General features: G+C 42.6%; 1 protein-coding gene across 1 annotated transcript in view; it reads left to right on the forward strand.

The window, feature by feature from the left end:
- nrsn1l (neurensin 1-like) overlaps positions 1 to 7,844 on the forward strand; it is a 40,710-nt gene extending 32,866 nt beyond the window's left edge. Inside the window, exons 4-6 of the mRNA XM_070846468.1 lie at positions 4,255 to 4,337; positions 4,896 to 5,048; positions 6,026 to 7,844. Coding sequence (XP_070702569.1) covers positions 4,278 to 4,337; positions 4,896 to 5,048; positions 6,026 to 6,439 — 627 coding nt within the window. The 5' untranslated portion in view covers positions 4,255 to 4,277 and the 3' untranslated portion in view covers positions 6,440 to 7,844. The remainder of the gene's footprint in view (positions 1 to 4,254; positions 4,338 to 4,895; positions 5,049 to 6,025) is intronic.
- Positions 7,845 to 21,711: the final 13,867 nt, after the last annotated feature.

A 21,711-nucleotide genomic window follows, 5' to 3' on the forward strand; every position in this document is an offset into this window, starting at 1 on the left:
AAGGTTGCAACAAATGCCTGGACGGGATTATTAATTTAAAATGAACTCAACTGTGTTTAAATCATTTTTTTAAATTTCAGAGTTATTTGAACAGAGTTCTTCGGCATGACTGAGGCACTGCGGTGCCAGACGTGATGCTGATGAACAGAGGAGACAGGAGTACTTAAAGAAAGAGTGGAAGAAGTGGAGGAAACATGTAGAAACAGGGCAGAAGAAAAGACAGAAAATGATTAATGAAATATTACCAAACAACACTCCTGTGGTCCTGAGCTTATTCATCAGATTTATTTCATCACCTACAATCAAAAGTCATGTATCCATTCAACCCTATTACTTTATGCCACCCTTTTACTGTCATTTCAACCCTGTTCCCATATCATTTTTATTAAAATGGCCTTAAATGATTTTCTCAGCTCACAAGGGTTTAGCCTAGTGTCTTTTTCATAGTCTGAATGATTCTATGCATAATGTATTTGAGCAAATATTTGACAATAAATACTGAAGTTAGTGTGATTAATGTGTAAAACTGTAATGTGTGACTATTGAAAAGTTGGGCTAAAAAGTTTAAATACTTGAAATAATACAGGTCAAGTCTTATCTGAAATTAAACAAGTATTTAATGTGAATGTGCATTTTAGACCCAAGGTCATCTCAGACTGAAGACCTTAGAAGACATTAAACACCTGTTTTCCCAGGCTAAGTAGTGCTCTTCCAGGTGAATGTAGTTACCTTTAGGGGCAAAGTTTGCTTTCCGGTTCATCTGAAAGATGTTTGGTGGGGCTGAGGTCAGGACTGGAGACTTTTCCACATCACATACAAAATGCATGTGCATGTGGGCAGTTTGGGAAAGTCTGGCCGGCTAGTCACTCATAAGTAGTTTGCAGGAGACAAGAGTTCAACTCTAGGTCAGTGAAGAAAATTTTGAATCAATTCAAAATCACCTGTGGCCAAACACTATAAAGCCCCTCAGACTAAACAGACTTGAAGGGGATAATATCTCGACAGGTGCAGGATGTGCCGGGGGGGAGGTTTCAGATGGCTCATACCTGCTGAATAACTGACAACAGTGCTGGACCTACACTATAAGAACGGCAATAAATATATAGGCAGTCTTAATCTGGCTTTCACATATTACCACTAAATATTCCTTTAGGCGGTAGTGACTCCGCTGCCAGTGAGGAGTTGAGTGGCTCACGCTTTAATCTCCTGTGGTATGTGGACACATATCTCCTGTTTTATTCTGTTTTTTCCTATAGTATTAGAAACTTCTGCTGTGTAGAGGATAAAGATGATGAAGTGAGGAATAAAGCCAACTTCTTAGGAGATGTAGTAATTTAATCCAGCTTCATTCTATAGAGAAGTGGTTCAAAAAGACTGGGCATGACTTCCACAGGTTAAAGAAACAGAAACAGACACACAGTATGTTAGGTGGTAGCTTGTGGGCTGTCTGGTTGATAGCAGACTACTGATTCACTAAGTCAGTGTGTTTAACGGTGACAAACCTCATCAGAACGTTTTGGACCAACTGAATGGATAAAACGCTTTTAATGATTTGCTAATGTCTCTGATGAAGATAAATTACGGGCTAATAGACGCATGTCATGTATAATGTACAGGTTACACTTGTTTTGCTCCGTCTCCACGCATGCTCAGTGTCTCCGCTCAGCTGATTCACATCAGCAGCAGCGCTGGAGATCAGCCGGTCCGGCGGCACATGGATCCCCAGTGAGGAGAGCGAGCGCTCCGGCCAGGGGGTAAGACCGAGTCCTCGAGCAGGTCGTACACTCTGGTAGAGGGACAGGAGGAGGCTGCAGTTGTGGATCGGATAACAAACGATCAAATGAGTCGGTGTAGATGAATTGCGATGGAGAAAAGTGTGCAGTGGACCGAGAGGCTGCGTGGCCGCGATGACTCACTGGTGGCGGACACTTCGTGTCTGTGCTGAGATGACCACCATGCCTTTTGGTTCTGCCTGTCGATAAGGACGTGACTAATCGTTTCAAAATGAGACTTACCCTGTCTTATCAGTAGGCTGTTGGCATAGGAAAGCAAGTGTGAGAACATATAACCTACATCAGTGGTGGACTGTGAAGAAACCTGTTGCATCTTCGGGGTGATTTAGGATCCAACAGGGCAAATAAAATGCTAGAATTTGGCTTCTTTTTACTTTCTAGTCTGGACTGTCCGTGAGTGAGTGAGTGAGTAAGTGAGGAAAAGTTGGGGCAAACTTATCAGCACCATGGACAGCGCTGTGGTTAAACAGCCTTCATGGGACTGAGGCACCATTATTATTTATTGATGAGGATATGATCCAGCACCAAAGCCTACACTAAGTTTGATGTGTTTTATGATCATCAGACATCCACTCGTAAGTCATATAGAAAGAAATAACTAGCATTAGTATTCAAAACCAGTGAGTTCGCTAACTCACTTTAGAGCATAATCCAAATGATATGCTGTGAGTCCCCAGCTATAGAGCTCCACACATTATGTCAAAGGTATAATAGCCTATTAAACACCTTTGGTGAAAAGTATTACTCAGATCCTTTACTTGAGTAAAAGAACTGCATTTAGAATCCAACCTAAGTACAGAGAAGTATATTCAGCTAAATTTGTAGTAAACCTTCATTTAGCAGAACACTGAGTGCCTTATTCTCATACATGGTATGAATACGTGATGGTCGAGGTGGAGCCACTTTTAACTTTATATAAAGTTCATTAGTAGCCAAGTGGTTCCCAACCAAAGGGTTTGCTCCCGCCGCCGCCGCCCCCCTGCGGAAAGAGTCTGAGGGGTCATGAGATGATTAAAGGGAGACGAGAGAAGGAAGGAAAACAGTGTCTGAGTTCTGCTACACTGAGTTATGTTCATTCTTTAGGACTTTGGTATTTTAGGGAAGTCTTTGGGAAAAATGTCTCTTTGGTGGTGGCAACAAGTTTGGAGGCACTGTTTTAGTCACAAGGCAAAAAGTTTGGGAACCGCTGGTTTAATCTACAACATTGTGTTGTATTTTATGAAGTCATCATGTGTTTGTTAATGTAAAGGTCCTGGCTAGAATAATCTACTTCTGTGATCATTATTTAGTCCAGCCCCTTATTGGTGCAGTCATTTCTGATGGATGTGTAAGCAGCATTTTGATGTTGTAGCTGATCAGTGGAGCTACTTTCAACATTGTTGGGCAGTTTAATCTGTTTCTAGAGCTTCATATTTTATAAGGCGTACTTCAGTAAATGTATTTACTCTCCCCCGCTGAGGTCACTAATCAGTGTTCCTCCTTTGAAATTATCTTAATTATGAAACTCTACCTCATTTTCTTGTGAGTTCATGCTTCTGATTGTGTTCATTCACCATGAATAAACCCAGAAAGGTCAGATCGTTTCCTACGTGAGGAAAAACTGAGTCAGAAATACAAAAGTAAAAAAAAAAAAAGCAAAAACAGTAAATGGTTGATTCTCCACATTCAGTGTTCTTTTTAGACAACAATGTAATACCTTGTAAATGCTGTCTCTAAAAGTTTTACTCAGTAAGGTAAAAGCACAAACTTTCTTCTTCTTTCTTCCATCTTTGTATTAGTTTTGTTTATATGTCCACAATTTCCGGTCACAAGGAGGACAGAGCTCGTACACAAATCACATGGACTCACAAAATGCCTGTTGATTTGCGCTGAGTTTGGCAACAACTCACCCTGTCAGGTTGAAGATTTTGGCCGCAGTAGGGGGTTAAAATCCTACCATTACCTGAGCAGAGAGATATCCTCTGCTGCACACTGATTTGTTTTTCAGGGCTATGTTTCAAACTGCAGGCAGGTTAAACACAATGTGTAGCACAAGGCTGAGATCACGCATGTGTGGCCGCTAAGAGAAACTGTTTGAAGGCTGAGAATGAAAGAAATCAATCAAACCGCCTCTGGAGAATAACAACAGAGGGACATGTGTGCATATGCGTATGAGGAAGGATGGAGTGTGCACGCACTTCCATATGTGTGACTCATCCGTGGGTGGTAATAGAGCCACCTCAGGGCCACGGCAGCCGTCAATCGTTCACATGGGGCAACAATAACTGGGGCAACCTGACGACGTGGATCGAGATTTATAACCAGCCTCTGAAGGGAGAGAGGCTTTTATTGAGGGAAATCCATATTCAGCAGATAGACAGTGTTTGTGCTACGGCGGCCCACAGCTGACGTGGACACATCACCCTGTTCAGGGCTCTGCACGTGTATCAGCCACAATATGCATCTGTGTGTTTTACTGTAGGTGTACAAGGTGTTTGAGGCGTGATGGCGCTGTGCTCCGAGGCCTGTGTCTCTGGGTCGGGAGGAGAATCCTCCGGGAGTGAGGTGAGCGTCGGTTTCCACGGGCGACGGTCTAGTTTTGTTTGATTTGATTTCTCCTAAATGAGTCATCTGATCAACAGAACAAATGTTTTGTGCATAACATGAAATAATAACTGGAAGTGACACTGTACTTGTAGAATGTGAAAGGAGTGAACAAAGAGGCACTTCATTTTACAGAAACTGATATTTAATTTTTTTTTTAATTTGTCAGAAGGTTCAATAAACACTCCAGTTTCAAAATAATAGAATTTTCTGGCAATTATTTCATGGTTCAGGCTTCATAGGGTTAATACTCATCTGAAAGCCTGGAGGACAAAACAGTCCGGTCTCTGATAAAGAATATTTTTACCCCATTTCCCAAGTTATATATTCAGTTAGCCACCATCTACCATCTTTGTTTGGCTCAGGAGACATAGTCTCAGCTCGGGAAAAGGGTTACAACTCTCTGTTATTGTACATTGTTTTTATCCAGACAGTTAGAAGAGCGTTTAAAGATTAGATGTGCAGGTAAATGTGATCACTGAGGACTTTTGTTCTGTTGTGTTATTTGGTCCTTTCCAGGTGGGTTCTAGCTGTCTACAGTTTGGGGTGCGCTCCTATCTGCACCACTTCTATGAGGAGTGCTCCTCCTCCATGTGGGAGAGAGACCCGGAGGACGGGGGGTTCGTCCAGAGCCAGAGGTCAACCCTGTGGTGGAACTCAGCCGCCTGGAAGGTAGAGCAGTCACTCTCTCCCACCTATTTGCATTATCACCATCATTTCATCGCTGTTTCTGGGTGTAAAAATCAGCCCAAGGATCCAACCACCCAACTTCTGATTGGCGGACGACCCGCTCTACCTCAGAGCCACAGTCCTACTTTAAAAATAGATATTTAAAACCATGTCAGTCACGGACTAAATGAACACAATAGAGATTAAATCTACCACTGGTGTCTCTTGTGTCCCAGGAGAAATCCCTCAGGTACACAGGAGAGTGTGAGAGGTAAACTAACTGTAGGACGTTCAAAACATATTGAGACGGTTTTCAAATCAGTGTTTCTCTGTAGTACACAATTAAAAGTTAAGTCAGAGCTCATCAAACTGTTTCAGTTTGGAAGATTACATACTCAAATGATCAACTTCAAACAAAAACTGGCTGTTCAGTCCCTGTACTGCAGCTATACTGATGTTCATATGATGTTATTTCAACAAAACATCTGGATTCAGTTATACAAAATGTCTTCTTTTTACTATTCTGTTCTGTTTTTCCCCTTTTCTCCAAAATAAGACTGCTAAATTCCCCATTCACTGTTGTCCTTGTCAGTGCCGGCCCCACGGTTGGCCTGGGGAAGGCTGCAGACAGTGATGTGCCTCCTCACTGACACATGGTGTCGACTGCCAGTGATGAGCTTCCCCGGTGTAATAACTCTGAAGAACTCTCTCTGATATACTCATATAATATAGTGCATACACTCCATTAGACTGGTGTCTCTGCATGATGAAGTGCAAGCAGTGGTGTGGTGGTATTTGTAAAGGTGAGGGATTGCATGTAAGCTCCCTGCCCATTTGGCAATTTGGATTTCTGCATTACCAACAACAAACTGACCTTTCCTAACAAGAAGTAAAGAGCACAGAGAAAATGAACAAGGCCTCCTATAGGGCTGTACAACCTTCCACTTCTGCTTTCTATCTCTGCCTCCCTCTCTCTTAAGGTGTCCTTGGCCCTGGGTCTCCTCATCCTGACTGCAGGTATTGCCAGCCTCTCAGTCGGCTGCTCCACTCCCCATAAAATCGAGTCGTTTGGAGAGGGAGACCTGTTCTTCGTGGACACCCAGGCCATCAGCTTCAATAGGGGGCTGCACCTCAGCACCCGGGCCGGGATCGGGCTCTCCTGCCTCGGCTCAGCGCTGGTGGTGATGGGGGTTGTCGTTTGGATCCTCCCCAGGGCCAGCTTTAGAGAGAGGTTGTTCCACGGACCAGGAGAAGGTGGAGGAAGAGCAGAGTCTGGGTCAAAGTGGAGAGGATTTAGAGTTACAGGAGATGTGGTCACTAAGCCGCCAGGCGTAGAGGAGGGAAAGATACCTGTCACGCTGTCCAAAGTGGAAAATGTGCAGCCCGCTTCTTAAAAAAGATCCCCACTGGGGAGTCCTGAGGTCTCATTTATCTGCTCTTATTGTTGTTTTCCCTCTTCAGTAACTTTTTATTGAACAAAATGGAGTACAAAGGTGAACAGAATTCCAGGGGGGTGAACAGAACAGTAGAGAGAAAATAGAAATAATCTCTGGGAGCTGTTGTTGCTGGCTCGTGCTGCCCTGGACAGGCTGGTTAGTAAGTTAGTAAGTTAACAGTGAGCTCGCCAGCTACAGCAGTTCACCAACGAGCCCCGTGAGCAGCACAAACACAAAGCACACACCCATTTCATGTGCATGAGCAAATGACACTTAGACGATGTACTTTAAACATCTCTCAAGATTTAAAAGCACAACTTGATCGGAAAAATAAGTCCAGATTAAAATGTATAAATGAGGCCCCATGACTTCAGCGGGCCGAGAGGCCTCCTAAACACCTCGTATTCCAGGTAGTTGGTGACCGTAGACTGTGCTTGTGTAGTGCACTAGTGTTGTATTTTAAAAATACAGTCAGTAATGTCCACCTCAACACTCAGAGCAGAAACCTAATGACTGTAAATTATGTTTTTACTTCCCTCCTGATAGCGTTTGTTGTATTTTTGCTCAATTATTTTTTTTTATCGTTAGTATACAAGTTATTTTTTTTGAATAGTCGTGGTATCAACTGTCCAAGTGGTCAGACAAGGTGAAGTTGCATGCATCACGCAGAAATATACATTTCCTTTCACATATATACAGGACATTCAGAAAGGTGCAGGTGCTCACATGCAGAAAAGGTTATAGATAAAAGTAATCATTAGCTGTGTCTACCCTTTTCACATATCTCCACTAATGCTCAGCCTGCTGTGTTCAACACATCTACTGTCACATGCACTCACATCCACTCACCCACACGCATGCACAAATTCGTGTTCCATTGACAATATCACCTATTTTCTCCCCACTGTAATCTGGCTCTGTAATTGCCTGCAATCTGTGTCTCCAGGCAACAGTTGGGCTTCAAGTGCTCTATTTTCAACTCCAAACAAAGACTCTTTTCTGATTGGCCCAGCGCTTCCCCTCTCTTCATTTTCACACCAATCAGATTTTTTGTTTACAGGCATACCCAGTAGTAGAGCGAGAGGTGGAGCGCTGAGGTGAGAAATTTGCACCGGCGCCTCGGAGGCCACTTGTTTGATTAGGTCCTCCAGTTTAGTTGAATTAGTTTGTATAATGGTTCAACTTAGAAAAAAGAGTAGAGTACCATGATGGACTAACTGCACTGATTCCACTGGATATTATTATTGATGTTTTGTACTTTTATTGTGTTATTGACTATGATGAAGATAGTGGAGTAAACTGAGGACAATGTGTCACTAATGCAACATAAATGACAAAAATAAACTTCACCTGCATACCTAAATGTGTTAGGCTTGGTAACACTAACAAAGCTTTCATTTTATTTATTTACCCCATGGAAAGAATAGAAACCTATTTTAAACCTCCACCAAGTGATATTTTTGATATTTATTCTCTATCAGATGGGTGTTTGCAATGAAAGGTTGATTCATAAATCTAAAGATGTAATTATCTTTTAGCCCTTTATAGCTCATTGTTTTGGTTCTCCAAGCCACACAGTGGGCATCATGCAAGAACCAGTCACACAAATAAATCTCAAGTGATTTAAAACAGTTGTGGCATTCACCAATTTCCTAAAATGTTCCCCCAGGTACAATAGAAATACACTAGTAGATCAGGTGCAGATCAACATGCACCAGTAGTTTGTGTTTCTCCAAATCACTGCAAATCACTCACTAGTTTACCTAAAGACATCCTTGACTGTCCCACTCCCTTCACTGCCTCCCATTAACATCCGCCAACTTTGTTTAAGCAAGATGATCTCCGTAATCTAACTTCATGTCAAACCGCTCTCTCTTACTCAGCATGCTAATTAGCATTAGACACACAGTGAGTTTCAACATGGCCTCGCTGGCTCCCCCTCAGCACTTGTCCTTGGGGGAATCCCCGCCGCCACCGTAAGTGTTCCATTTGTCTGGAAAACCGAAGTGAACTTGGCGATATCGACCCTCAGAGGCCTGAGGGAGCGAGTCAACATCGATGGTCATTCCAGAGGTGTATGTCACCCACAAAGCATTGCAGTTACATATTTGGTGCAACGTTAATGGATAGTTGGGACCGACGGTGTATAAGGGCCGGTATGTTCCATTTAAATCTCACCACTCCTCCCCCGCCCGCTTTCCCTCTGCTCTTTAAATGGCCTCCATGCAACGTATGCTGTTAGGTAATACCAAGGTCTGAGGGAACTACTAATGAAACACAGCCTCTGTCATTAAGCTGCCGGTTTGCCTCTTCAGAGATTCTTGTTGGATGGTCAAAAAGCGTCAAATCTGCCGCATAACCTCTGTTCTGTCCTCGGTGAACCTAACCCTAACCCTAGTAACTATCTTTTGGACCATAAATAAAACTTTTTGGGGCATGCCATGTAAAGCCAACTAATTTTCTCAAGTCCTGAGAAGCTTTTTAAACAGTGTGTTTCAGGTGGACGGGCAGCATGGCGGTGCAGTGGTGGTAGCACTGTTGCCTCACAGCAAGGCAGGTTTTGTCGCCTTTCTGTGTGGAGATTGCGTAACCTCCCTGCTTTGCTTGCATGGGTTCTCTCCTGGTCCTCCGGCTTCCTCCCACAGTCCAAAGACATGGAGCTTAGGTTAATTGGTGACTCTAAAGTGCCCGTAGGTGTGAGTGTGAGCGTGACTGGTTGTCTGTTTCTATGTGTCGACTGGCGACCAGTCCTTGGTGTACCCCGCCTCTCACCCAAGGTGAGATGGGATTGACTCCAACACCCCACCACGACCCTTAAGGGTAAGTGGTATAGACAATGGATGGATGGATGGATGGAAGGATATTTCATGTGGAGGTGCAGAAGGTGCAGATCTATCAGCAATGCACAGTAAATTAAACACTTAGAAAGGATTGCCATTGTTTTGCAAGGAAAGACAGACTACTAACCATACAGTGCATGTACAGCATAAAGTATAATGGTTTACCTGTGAGATGTGGCAGGTGAGGTGCAGCTCTGGCTATGAGCTCAGTTCACGTCCACATGAGTACATAGTGTTACTTTGGGGCGATGAGTCACAGCTGCGAGTGTGACTCATCTCGTCTTGTCTCCCAAGTCACACGCCAACAGGAGGGACACCTACCGTTTGCTAATCACGACAGTTCGTATGATCGCACACAAAAACTCACGTTTGTTCAGGATGTCACAACTTGTCCTCAAAATCAAACTTTTAGCTGTATAGACCATTTAGTGGCCGGCTGATGTTTGTTCCAAAACCCTTTAATGTACAGTATGCTGTTTTTGTCATATCCTTTATCAAGCCATTTGTAAAATATTGCATTTTGGTTGTTTTCAAGCTCTGTTATACTGGAGGTTCTTGTGATTTTTGCATCAACAATTCTTAAGTAATAATGTATGTAAATTGCAATAATTAAAATCATTGCATGTTTAAAGATCACTCTTAAAAAACACCCCTCAATAATTGTAAGAAATACATGGTATGTATATCAGCATTATGCTTGGAGTCTTTCTATCTGTCTTTTTGTTTTTTCTTCTAAATCATTAACACAACGCCAGTGTCATCGCAGGAACTATTTTCTGTCTTTTCTTGCTGTCAACATGCTCCCTGCACACTCTGAGCGCATGTTTGCATGGCTGATTTGACCATGCTGGGTTTATTAGTAAGTGTATGTACGTGCATAATGACAAAGAAAAGTGGAAGCCGTGGCAGTGTTTCCTGTGAAGATGGAGGCTGATACGCTCGGCTGACTGCAAAGCTCCAAGTGTGAGTCACACTGTTGTGGGAGAGAAGCATGCAGCCGAGGACCGGGCCACAGTCTGCTCGTCTGATTGGCAGACCCATCCATCCCAGTGAGTGTGTTAGTGTGTGTGTGTGTGTGTGGGGGGGGGGGGGGGGGGGGTGCCTGGGAGTCTGCTACACTGATATGATACTGTATCATCTCATCTGCTGTGGAAATCAGGCTGGAAGCTGAAATGTCCCTCAGCCAGTGTGCAGGGTTTGGTGCTGTTGGGACAAAAATTAGCATGTTCCCAATCATGTGGAAAAAATAAATCAGTTTTAATTTTTTTATTATTTCTAATTCAATCATTATTTGACCAGGAAAGCTTAACTAAGACAGAAGATGTTTATAAAAGCTGATAAAAGACAGAAACATCACCATTCAGCGGTATGATAATCATTGAGATAAGAGCTACAATAGATAACTTGCATGTAATTTCACTATAGTCTGATGAAGGTCATGGAGTCAAAATGTGTTGCCAACAGATTTCTAAGGAAAACAAAACTTAAATACTGTAAATAAGAGCTGTGTTGGCTTAAATTTTCTGCTTGCTGATGTATTTTTGTCTTTTCCCTCAGATGACTACGCGGATGATGTGACACCGTGTTGACATATTTGCAGCAGAAGCTCGATAGAGGTCAGTGGCAGAGAGAGAGAGAAAAACAACGTCGACAGGTAGAATCAAAAAGCTGCTATTTTGTTTCGGTTTTTCTTTCCAATTTCAGTTTATTGCCTTCAAATCAGCAGATGGAATCTAAGTGCGACAATCAAAAGATGTCACGTGCCTGCAGACCTCATACACACACTCACCAATATATTTTGGGAATTCCCTGTTGCTATACAAATGAGCATAAAGTTAACTCGGGCAGGTTCGTACAATCACCAATCACATTCTCACAGGCCGACGGGGTGGTGTTTACCGTCTGGTAATCATTCATACTGCTGTTTCTGTTTATACTGCCTGTTCCTACCTGCTACTCGCTGCTGTTACCCTCTCCGTCATCTCCATCCTGCCTCCTCCTCCTCCTCCTGTTGTGCTAGTTTCTTATTACCATACTTACAATGGCATCTGTTGCCTCGTGCATTTACGTGTCTCCAGATATCTCAGCGATCTATATCTACTCATGGGTGCTCTGTGTTCCTCTTGGGGGGGGGTGTTATGCTTCCGTCAAAATCTTGTGCTTTGATTCATTTGGGGAGCAACTGAAGGGGAAATCACCCACATTTGTTGCAATTGAAATAAACCCTTCAACATTGAATTTCATTGAATTTGATGAAGATGTAATATCGGACAGATGTGACCATCGTGGAAACGGTGGGAGCCGGACAGGGAATATATGAGGGAAAAAATACCATGGAGGAGAGGCAAAGAGACGGGGATACAGTCTCACTATCACTCTCATTTGTCATTATATGCCTTCAGGCGGAAATTAGCATTTTCTTCTAAAAGAGCAAAACATGCACACAGCTCCATTAGGAGTGAAGCAACAGCAGGCAATCACATTGCCAATGAACTCATCAGAATTCTAGGAATGGTTATGGTTGACCATACTGATGCCTCACACATCACAACATGAAGAGACGCCACCCCCCCCCACCCCCCTGACACCACAACTCAATCTAAGCATTTGCAATGGGCAAATTCTTATCCGGGCAGCGTAATATACAGTCCATTACCATGAAATACTCAGCTTAATACATACCGTACTGTGTGCAGGAAGTTGGCAGAATTATGTATATGGAAAGTCACATCAGTTAGAGGATGTTTCTATCAGTGCAGTTTTGCACTCTGGCATTCAGGTACAACATGTACCTTCAGACAGTATCGGCCCCCAGATGCACTATCTTGTGCGTTCAAGGCGAAGTTCTTCACATCCCACAGCCAAATCAAGCCTTTCTTAGTTGATGATAGAAGCTCTGAAGATGAAACGAGATCTGGTGGGCAGAGCAACACCGTGTTACGTCAGCCAAAAGTCTTATTGCAAGAGCTCATCCTCCTACATCAAAAAGAGAATCTGTAAAGAAGGAAAAAAGATATTTATGGCTGATAGATCTTCACATCATCAAGCTGTTTATTTACAAATGTAGAGCGAAAGGCTCGTTTTAAAGAAATTGAGTGCCAATGTCAACAGGGAAGTGACTGATGGCTGAAAACCGGACCAATTCAAAGAAAATTCATCAATAAATTAATGTTGATTAGTGACCAACCCTACAGTCTGTTACACTGATCAGTGCTAGTTCAAATCCTAACCATCATTGTGGTTATTTCTAAAGTGATGCTGCTACAGTTGAAAGGCAGTTAAGTAAAGTGTCAAATGGAAATGAACAAGACAGTGAAATGAATCTGAAATGTTTAATGAACTTGTCTCTCAGTGACTTTTAGCCGTGCCACTGTAGCAGCATGGCACAAAGGATGGAAATAGGTCTGTCCAAGTCTGTCAGTCAATCCACCGCTTTTGTCCAGACTTAAATATCACCAGAACTGTTGCATGGGTTGGTGTCAAACTTGGTACCCACATTCATGTTCCCATCAGATAAGTCTAGATAACTTGATCTACCCCTGTTTTTCGCCATCATCAGGTCTCTTCTTGGTGTAATTATAGGCAACTGAAAAAAATACACACCAAAGAGTGTTTTGAATTTCAAAATGGGTTTTTATACTTTACAGTTTCACCGTTTTGTGTTTTTCTAATTGAGAATCAGCCAATCCATTAGTTATCATTGACAGGATGTAAGCTGCTGGTGTAACGCCTGCCACTGGCCCGTTCTGCCGTGTGTGTGACTGTTTTCAAAATCTTTGTTACAAAGTGAAAAAACAACTTTTACATATCAAACTGATACCACAGAGGCTTGTGTGAACAGATCAGTGCATTGGTAAAATCAAGGTCAACGGCACACGCCTCTGCCAGAGTTTAAAGATGCAGAATAAACTCACACTGACGATGGCCGTGCCAGAAAAATGATCAACATCGGACACGAGAATCTAGTGTGATGGCTTTTCCAATCACACAGTCACTTCACACAAGCTTTTGTGACATCGGTTGAAGAGCCTCATACAGCCATTAAATGGTGTGTGGTGTTAACGAATCCAGAGAGCTCTTCCAGGGATAAAGTATAGGCAGGCTTCACGTCTGCACCCCTAGGACAGCAATGGTCAAGTTGTGTTTTTGTTAATCATTAGAGGTCATAAGCGCCTCCCCACATTGTGCAAATGTTCAACCCGAAGCTGACCTGCGACCAGACAATCACTTCTACCAGGTCTGTACCTCTGCACTTCTATGAGAGAGCCCTCACACAGACACATGATGTAACAAGGAACAAGGCAGGCAGGACAAACTTAAGGGGACTGAAAATTAAAGATTCAAAGCTCAAGATCTTAAAACCTTCCAAAAGTCAGATTAAAGCGTATAATTCTACCGTCGTGACATTAATACGGCCATGCTCTCACTGTGATTGAAGCAACATTTCACTGCTTCCCCGGTGGTCGTCAAAAGCCATTCAAGGAAACGCAGGAAGTCACTAAGTGAAGAAGTGCTGTGGATGAGTTGAGGGGATGTGGGTGTGAAAAAGAAAAAAGCAAATTAAGACACTTTATCACAAAATAACTCCTAGAATACATTAAACATTAGATATTGATGATATATAACAATGTCAGATGATCTGAGGTGGATTTTAATTTCAATTTTAATAACTTAATTTTAATAACTAGCAAAAGTCGTCCTCTTTCGTCCAACAATTTCATCTACCGTGTTGATCTATCTTGGTTAAGTATTTATGAGAGGAAGGTGATAATAAGGTAGTTAAATTCAAGGCTGCAGGTGAGCAAAGACGGGTCTTAAAAAAGGGATATTGGTGATATTTTGGATAATTATTGTGTCTTAAGAAAAATGTGCTGTGTAGGTAGAGGTGGTTCAGTCTCTCTAGACCACTTTCATCCTTTCTGTTTAGACTCACAAGTCATAACAGTGTATGTTCGTAAGCAGTGTTTGCGTATTATCACTTTACAGGCTGAATGTAAATCTATGTGATGCTAAAGGAGGTGGTGAGTAACACTGCTCCACTTAGTGTGACAACAGAAGGCAACACTTTGTCATCCTCGATAGGTGTGATGAATGTAAAATAAGGGGTTTTGTGTTTATAGGCTAGAACAGTTTGACAGTGTTTCTTCTCCTACAGTATATTTAAAGATTATTTCTCTCTCACAATGTCAATTTAAAGTCAACTGACAGGAGAGCCCAAACACGACACTCACCTAATCAAAAGTTTGCATTGTGCAAAAGTTATTTTTCCTTCTCCTTTGTCTGAAACCCATCAGGAGATTTGGCACAGTCAAACACCTCTGCATATTTGCAGTCACCATTGGTTTGTTGAGCATTAAAAATGTTAATTGGAATTTTTAAAAAGGAAAGAAAATATCGCATTACCATCCCACCTCCTCCAGTCACAGGCTGTCAAAATGCAATATTCCAAATTAGATTGTATTTGGATAATCTTTTGAACTGTAATAGGTTTCCAGCCAGCAGGCATATTACTATTGGCACATCATTATTAAACAAAAGTGACACCGAACCATCACTTTGCAGGCGGCGCCAGATAAACGTTCGACACCGTGCAAATAATATTAGTTCTGCTTCCAGAGTCACTGGCTTATCTCTGGGATGCTATATTGGGTTCATATCCCTGTCGGCTGGCAAGGGCCTTCTGACGGAAGTGTCTAAATTTATGAGTAGCCCATATGTGTGAGGTGCATGTATGAATAGGCTGCTGTGCGTGTGCACTGTGTTACATGTGTGTTGCACATTAACGCTTTTATATGTAAATGCTGTGTTTCTGTGTGGGTGGGTGGATAGATGAGTGCGTGCCTGCCTGCTAGTGTGTGTGCAAAAATGGATACATTCATATGTAAATAGGCAGTGTATGTGCGCCTGTATATGCAGACGCGACCCATATCATGGCATAATGAGATCCGCCACTGTTGGTTACCCTCAGACAGTGGTAATTATGGCTGCCGTGAAAAGGACTGATGCAGGCAGGTTGGACGCTCACACACTAACATATTCAACCACACACAGGCCTCGGTCATACTGACAGCCTGCTGCAGGCGAAATGACGACCTGTCCATTTGGCACCGGGCTGGGAATAGGGTGCTGCTAACTGGATATGATAAATTAGACCTGCACCCGCTTTCTAATCAGATTTACAAATCCTGCATACCTGTTACAATATTCAATACCGGAAAGATACAGGACATTCACAGTGATGTCAAGTCAATAAAAACCTGATAAAGAAGCTCAGTGTAAGACAGGATGACGCTAGAGCCACCAATAAAAACAAGGCATGAAAAAAGGAAAAGCTTTTTCAACCTGGGGGTCCTTAAGGAGGTTCCAGGGGTTCCCCAGAAAATTGAAGAATATTTTAATTTCACTATTATTTCTATGACTAGAAGTAGGCCAGAGGACAGAATGTGTAAGAATAACTATTCTATTCATAGGTTTCACACTCTTCTCTGCCAATCTACAGTATAGACTGTTGTGGAATAACTAAGTCTTATCAGACGGGGATCCTACATCCTATCAAATACAGATCTGATGTGTATCAACTTTGGGGTCCTTGACACCAACGAGGTTGAGAACCACTGATGTAGCTCGTTCAGCTTGATAGTGCTTCCAGTAAGGGCAAATTGAACATCACACCTCTGAACAGCTTGTAAAGTGGTCTATACGTTGTGTTAAATGGACCAAAAAGATTGTCCATTATTCAGATGAGGGGAGAGCCTGGTCTGTAAAACAATGTGCAACATATTCTGGAAACTCTCACATTAATTCAGCAGCACAGTTGCTGTGGAAACATGACATTTTATTTTATTGATAAAAAAAAAGTTAGGCAATTTAATTCAAAGGATATGAGCCTGGTAATATTCTACGTTTTTTCTTCATGTCAGCAAACCCCCAAACCAACAATCTGTGCATCCAAATCCTGACGTATCTTATTTTTCGGAGCCACAGAGCTCCACTGTTGTGTCGTGTCTGGTGTAAAAAGACAATTACACAGTCAGTACATGTTCCTTCATTATCATTAACATGAGCACTTAAGTTTATTCTGAGTCAGCCCCACAGACACTGTTCTTCAGTGTTTAGGACAGTGTTTTGTAATGTATGTACATTTTGTGTGATTTTATCATCTTTCAAAGTCTTACTTTTAACCACAGGATGTTTTTTTATGTTATATTATTGCTGATGATTTACAAAAATGCTGCAACAGCACAGCAGATATAGACTTCTCATCTTGAGCTGATGTATTCTGCTCCGTAATGAAAAGCTAAACGAACACCATCTGCTGAGGAGATTTGTGAAATGTGGTTGAAAGCTCAGAAAAAACAGAACTGGAGTGGTTTTTTATTGTCAAGCTACTGTTTTTGATGTCAAGAATGAACTTCCATGTTCAATCTGTCAACTTTACAGTGAACAATCATTACTGTTAATTCAGATTAAGTGCACTAAGTCTTACATCAAAATGATGACATACTTGATAAAAATGTATCTAACTTAAAGGGATAGTTCAGATTATTACTACAGTGGGGTTGTGTGATATCTATCCATAGTCAGAGCATTACTACCCACAGTAGACTGTGGTCAGCACACCCCCAGTTTGGAGGAAGAGGCAGGAGTCAGGGAGCTAAGCCATGTACTGCTGTGGAAGGGGGCAGACAGCCTTTCAACAGGGAACTGAAGCTGTTCTCTCTCTTTCTCTGTGCTCTCTTTAAAGCTACCAAACTCCATTGACAAAGACGCTCATTATACCTCGCAGAACACAGGAGTTATTAGTGTTCCCCTGATTTCATCGATTAGTTTGTGTGTGCTATTGTGTGACTTTGGTGTTTTAAACGGTTAGTTTGGATCCAACTAACTAGTGTTAGTTGATTGATTGAGGCAGCGGTACCACAGCAAACCCCTGTGGTCTGTGAGGTATAATAACTCTTTTGTCACTGGAATTTGGTGGCTTTAAAGCAAGCGAAGAGAATGACACAATGGCTTCAGTTCACCATTGAAAAGGTTTACTAGTGGCAATGTAAAGCAGTGAAAATGTTCTACTTATAGTGTATTCTTTCAATTCAATGCCCCCATACACAGCAGTACATTGCTTAGTGTATGTGCCAGGACTCCTGCCTGCTCCTCCAGACTGGGGGCTTACTGTCCGCAATATATAGTGGGTGAATACTGATTAAGGATAAGTACCTCACAGAACCTCACAGAACCTTAAATAACCTTAAATCACTTCATCCCTTAACTATCCATTTGGGGTTTGACAGGATGGATTACACAATTCTTTCATTTATTTCAACACTGTATAGAAAAATAAGTCAAAGACTGCTGTGAAGGTATGAGATGTTAATTCTACAACCCGAAACACTAGATCACGGTTCTCACAGCAGCCGGCGGTACTGTACAGGATTCATGATTTGTAGTAAATGGATGAAAACCTGAAAAAGGAATGCTCCTTAAACAACCTCGCTCAAAGTGTTTGTATCCAGGCCTGTAGTGTCCCATCTCCATTTGTAATATTTGTCATCACTGTAATTGTCCTTGTCCTAGCAATTCTCTCCTGTACAGAGAGCCCAGCCCGCTCACAGCCTGCTCTACCTGATAGGCTCTACATCCTGTTTGCACACTGACAATCGCCTCCGCCAAGTTCTGATTTATTTTCTTGGTACTCGCCTTGAACCTTCCAGCCACAACCTCGCTCCCTTTACATCTCTCCATCTCTGAACACAAGTGTTGCCTCCCTGCTTGTCTCAAAGGCTAATGGACTGCATAGAGCGCAGTGTGTCTGTTACTGCGAGGGTTCCTTTATCAAGTGCATGACTCAATGCCACATATATGCAACATAGAGGAAAAACATAAAGGATGAATTATACATGTGTGGCAATATTCTGTGGGTTCAATCCATCGCCCAATATATTATGCAGTAGTCACGTGCATGTATGCATTTTCAACAGCTTTTTACTTGGACACTTTTTTAAATGGCCGCGAGTTGAAAGGGTTGCTTGTCAACATGGGCAATTTTTCAAAATTCCAAACCCACTCATTGAGAGCGTTAATGCTGCTTCCTGGCATGATTTTGATGTAGTAGAATCACCGTGAGTCAAGCAGCAGGGTGCCTGTTCCTTCTTCTAAGGAAGCATCTTGCTGCTCACATTTGATGTATCAAAAAGAAAAAAGAATGTTTGGATACAACATGGGGGAGGAATATTCAAAAGTGAGCAGGTTGGACTATGAAAACACGGAGAGTGACTCAGAAGAATTTGGTACATGCATCCCATCTTCAACGCCTACGTCGCTCTGTTTTCGAAAGAAGGGCAGCACACGAAACCCTTAAGAGGAGTATAGGCTGTGGAGTGAGGCCAATGGTCCAAACAAGAGCACAAAACGAGTGTAAAACCTCTACAGGCGGCCCACAGATGTGCTGCTCTTTACACCCAACCAGAGCAAAGTGAGCTGAACCCACAGCCAGTCATGTAAAAGCCACAATATTGGCTGCTTTTATTAAGTGTGCAGTATACCGTTGACAAAGGTTAACTGATGAAGACGTCGGATCCACACTGAGATATTTCAACAACTGAAAGATAGATTATCATGAAATGTTGTACAGATATTCGTGGTCCCCAGAGGATGAATCCTAATGATTTTGGTGACGCTCTGATGTAAAGGATGACCAAGTCGTTGAATGGGGAAGAGCTTGGGTTGCATGGATGGGTCAAAGGTAGGACTTTCATCTATGCAGAGCCATCCTGCCCACCCCACCTCCCTCTCTTACCACCACCACCGCCACATACCACCCCTCCCCTTCCCCGAGGATCCCATGGGTGAACACAGAAGGTTTATAATAAGGGCTTAAGAGTATTGATGATATGGTTCCAGCACACAACATTGTTGGATTTAGCATGATGCATATGAGCCTCCCACGGTGCATGTTAGCTATATCAGTGAAGTCTAATAGCCCCTTCTGTGCAGGCAGAGAGTGGGGAGGCTTCCATCTGCAGGCTTTATGAGTCTTTTTGCGGCTGTGAAGCCGGCCAAACAAAAGCTTCTGTGTCTGGTAGAAAGATCTGCGTTAGAGCCATCACTGAGTAAGAGGACAGATTGTGAGCTATGGGATTGATTTGGATATTATGGTGGACAACATGCCAGACAGCCTCTGGTCACTCCCATACCAGGTGAAGAAAAGCTGTCCAAGGTGTTGTGAGTGCAGTTAGGTGATGGTAAGGCTTTCATTTTGAGGGCTACAGTATGTTCGATGAATAAGTGGATAGGTTGGCGGTTAGGGTTCCTGGAGGATAGTTAAGTGTTGTGCCAAATATGTTACAAGTCAGACTGCTGCCATTGGATGGCAGATCCCCCTTCCAGGCATTATCATTGGTAAGAGGTTTAGAAGAAGCCTTCGCCAGGTGAGCACGGGTGGTAGATACTAGTCCACTGGATTTAGTCAAAGCCGTGTGAAATGGATGAACGCTGGAAATACCTTAACATCCTGCCTACTAGATGAATTGGCACAAAGTTTTGTACGTTCACGTTCCCACATGACGCTTCTTAAAGACTTTGGTGATCCCCTGACCTTTCCTCTAACAAGACAATGAGACCCATTGTCATGAAAATTCATTCAGAATATATGAGCATTTTAGCATGTTAGCATTTAGCCCAAAGCACTGCTGTGCCTACAGCCTCACAGCTGTACAGCCACGGGCAGTGACTGACAATGTACCTTATTAGTGTCGTTTACTATCTACTCACCCCCACTTTCTACTTGCTACATGTTATTAGTTGTGATTTTGAAAGAAAAATCACCTTTAGACTATTGGTGACATGGCCTGTCAGGAAAATAAATAAATGAAATAATCCGTCTCAATATTTAGAGAGAGATATGTGGTTTTTTTTCCTAATGACTGACTGTAAACTAGTGCTGCCATAGCAAGAAACTAATTTCTTTGGTGATGTTTTAATGTGCTTCGTTTTTTTTTAATTTTTTTGTCAATGAACTCAGTGGGCTGTTGAGCACGATGAAAGCACCACATGAAGCTGAGTGACAGGGAGACGTGTTTGCTCAGATGTGTCATCAATCACTCCCCTCCAAAATACATTTCACACTAGCAGCGAGTAGTTAAGCAGAATCAGGTCACAGCTTAAACACACTGAAATGCAGTTTAATTGAATAATTCCATCTGAACAGGAATTAAACAGTGAAAGCAAAAAAAAAATAGCTACAATTACTGAGTCAATTAAAGGGGAGATTATCCTAATTTAAGACAAGGATAAGCATCACTTTTCAAGGTCCCTCTGATCAGTGATTCCTAACCTTTTCCGGCTGATGCACTACCCTGTCAGATGAACTCCCCTACCCAGTTATCCATTTTAGGTAACTGTTTAGATTTCTCTGGTTGCTTTGTATGTGGAAATCTTTAATGAATGAAGCCATAGTTTTTATTATATTTCAAAGCAGCTGAGTTACTCCACAGTTGCTCCACATACTTCCTGGGCTGCATGTACCCTAACTACAGTAGATGTATCACACTGATCCCACGGGATTAAACCTTTACTGTTTTATCAAATGATCCAGTATTGAACTCATAAGATGAAACTGTGATTCAAAATATATGACTGTTGGTGCAAACCTCCACAACCTGGTGCAGAGAAAAGCAAACAGGCCACTTCCCCGGCAGAGGCCATGACGAAACTCATCCACTTGGCCTGAGCAACAAAAGTAAATAAGACAACTGTTATCTGAGCTGGATGTTTGACCCTGCAAAGCACAGTAACCATGCGGGATCTCCAGTGGCTGTACTGTGATGATTCCTCAACTACAGTCACTGGGATTAGATCCAGGTTTGTGTTTACTGTAGGGGGGGATTTTGCTTGGCCAGGATGACGGCTGGAGATGGATCCCCAAATACTGTGAACGGATTCCAGCTCTCCTATGTGGTGGGCTGCAGGCTGCAGGCTGCAGCTGCCGTCTTTTATGGCAGATTCCTTTGAGGCAGGAGTATCTGAGAGAGACTGCAGAGAGGCGCTGCTCAATGAGCAATTTATATGTTCTCAACAAAGCTTCTTCTTTAGACCCCGAAGGCAGGTCTTAATTGTTAGACGTGATATCTCCTCTCCCCCTCTCCCGCTCCTCTTTCTTATACTGTTTTCTTCTCCCTCCCTCCCTTCCTCCCTCCCTCCATCCCACCCACCCTCCCTCCAGCTATTAGGAATTGGATTTGGAGCAGAACGATCCATTTAGTCTCTCTCCTCCATCTCTATCCCTCTCTCCCTGCTTCCACACCTCCTCTGAAGGTTTCCTCTCATCAGAGCCTGGGCTTAATCTGTCTATTTTTACCTGAAGGAATGAAAGGAAGGGATGAGGTAATGCTTTTC

The sequence above is a fragment of the Pempheris klunzingeri genome, chromosome 16, assembly GCF_042242105.1.
Source record: "Pempheris klunzingeri isolate RE-2024b chromosome 16, fPemKlu1.hap1, whole genome shotgun sequence".
Classification (NCBI taxonomy): Eukaryota; Metazoa; Chordata; class Actinopteri; order Acropomatiformes; family Pempheridae; genus Pempheris; species Pempheris klunzingeri.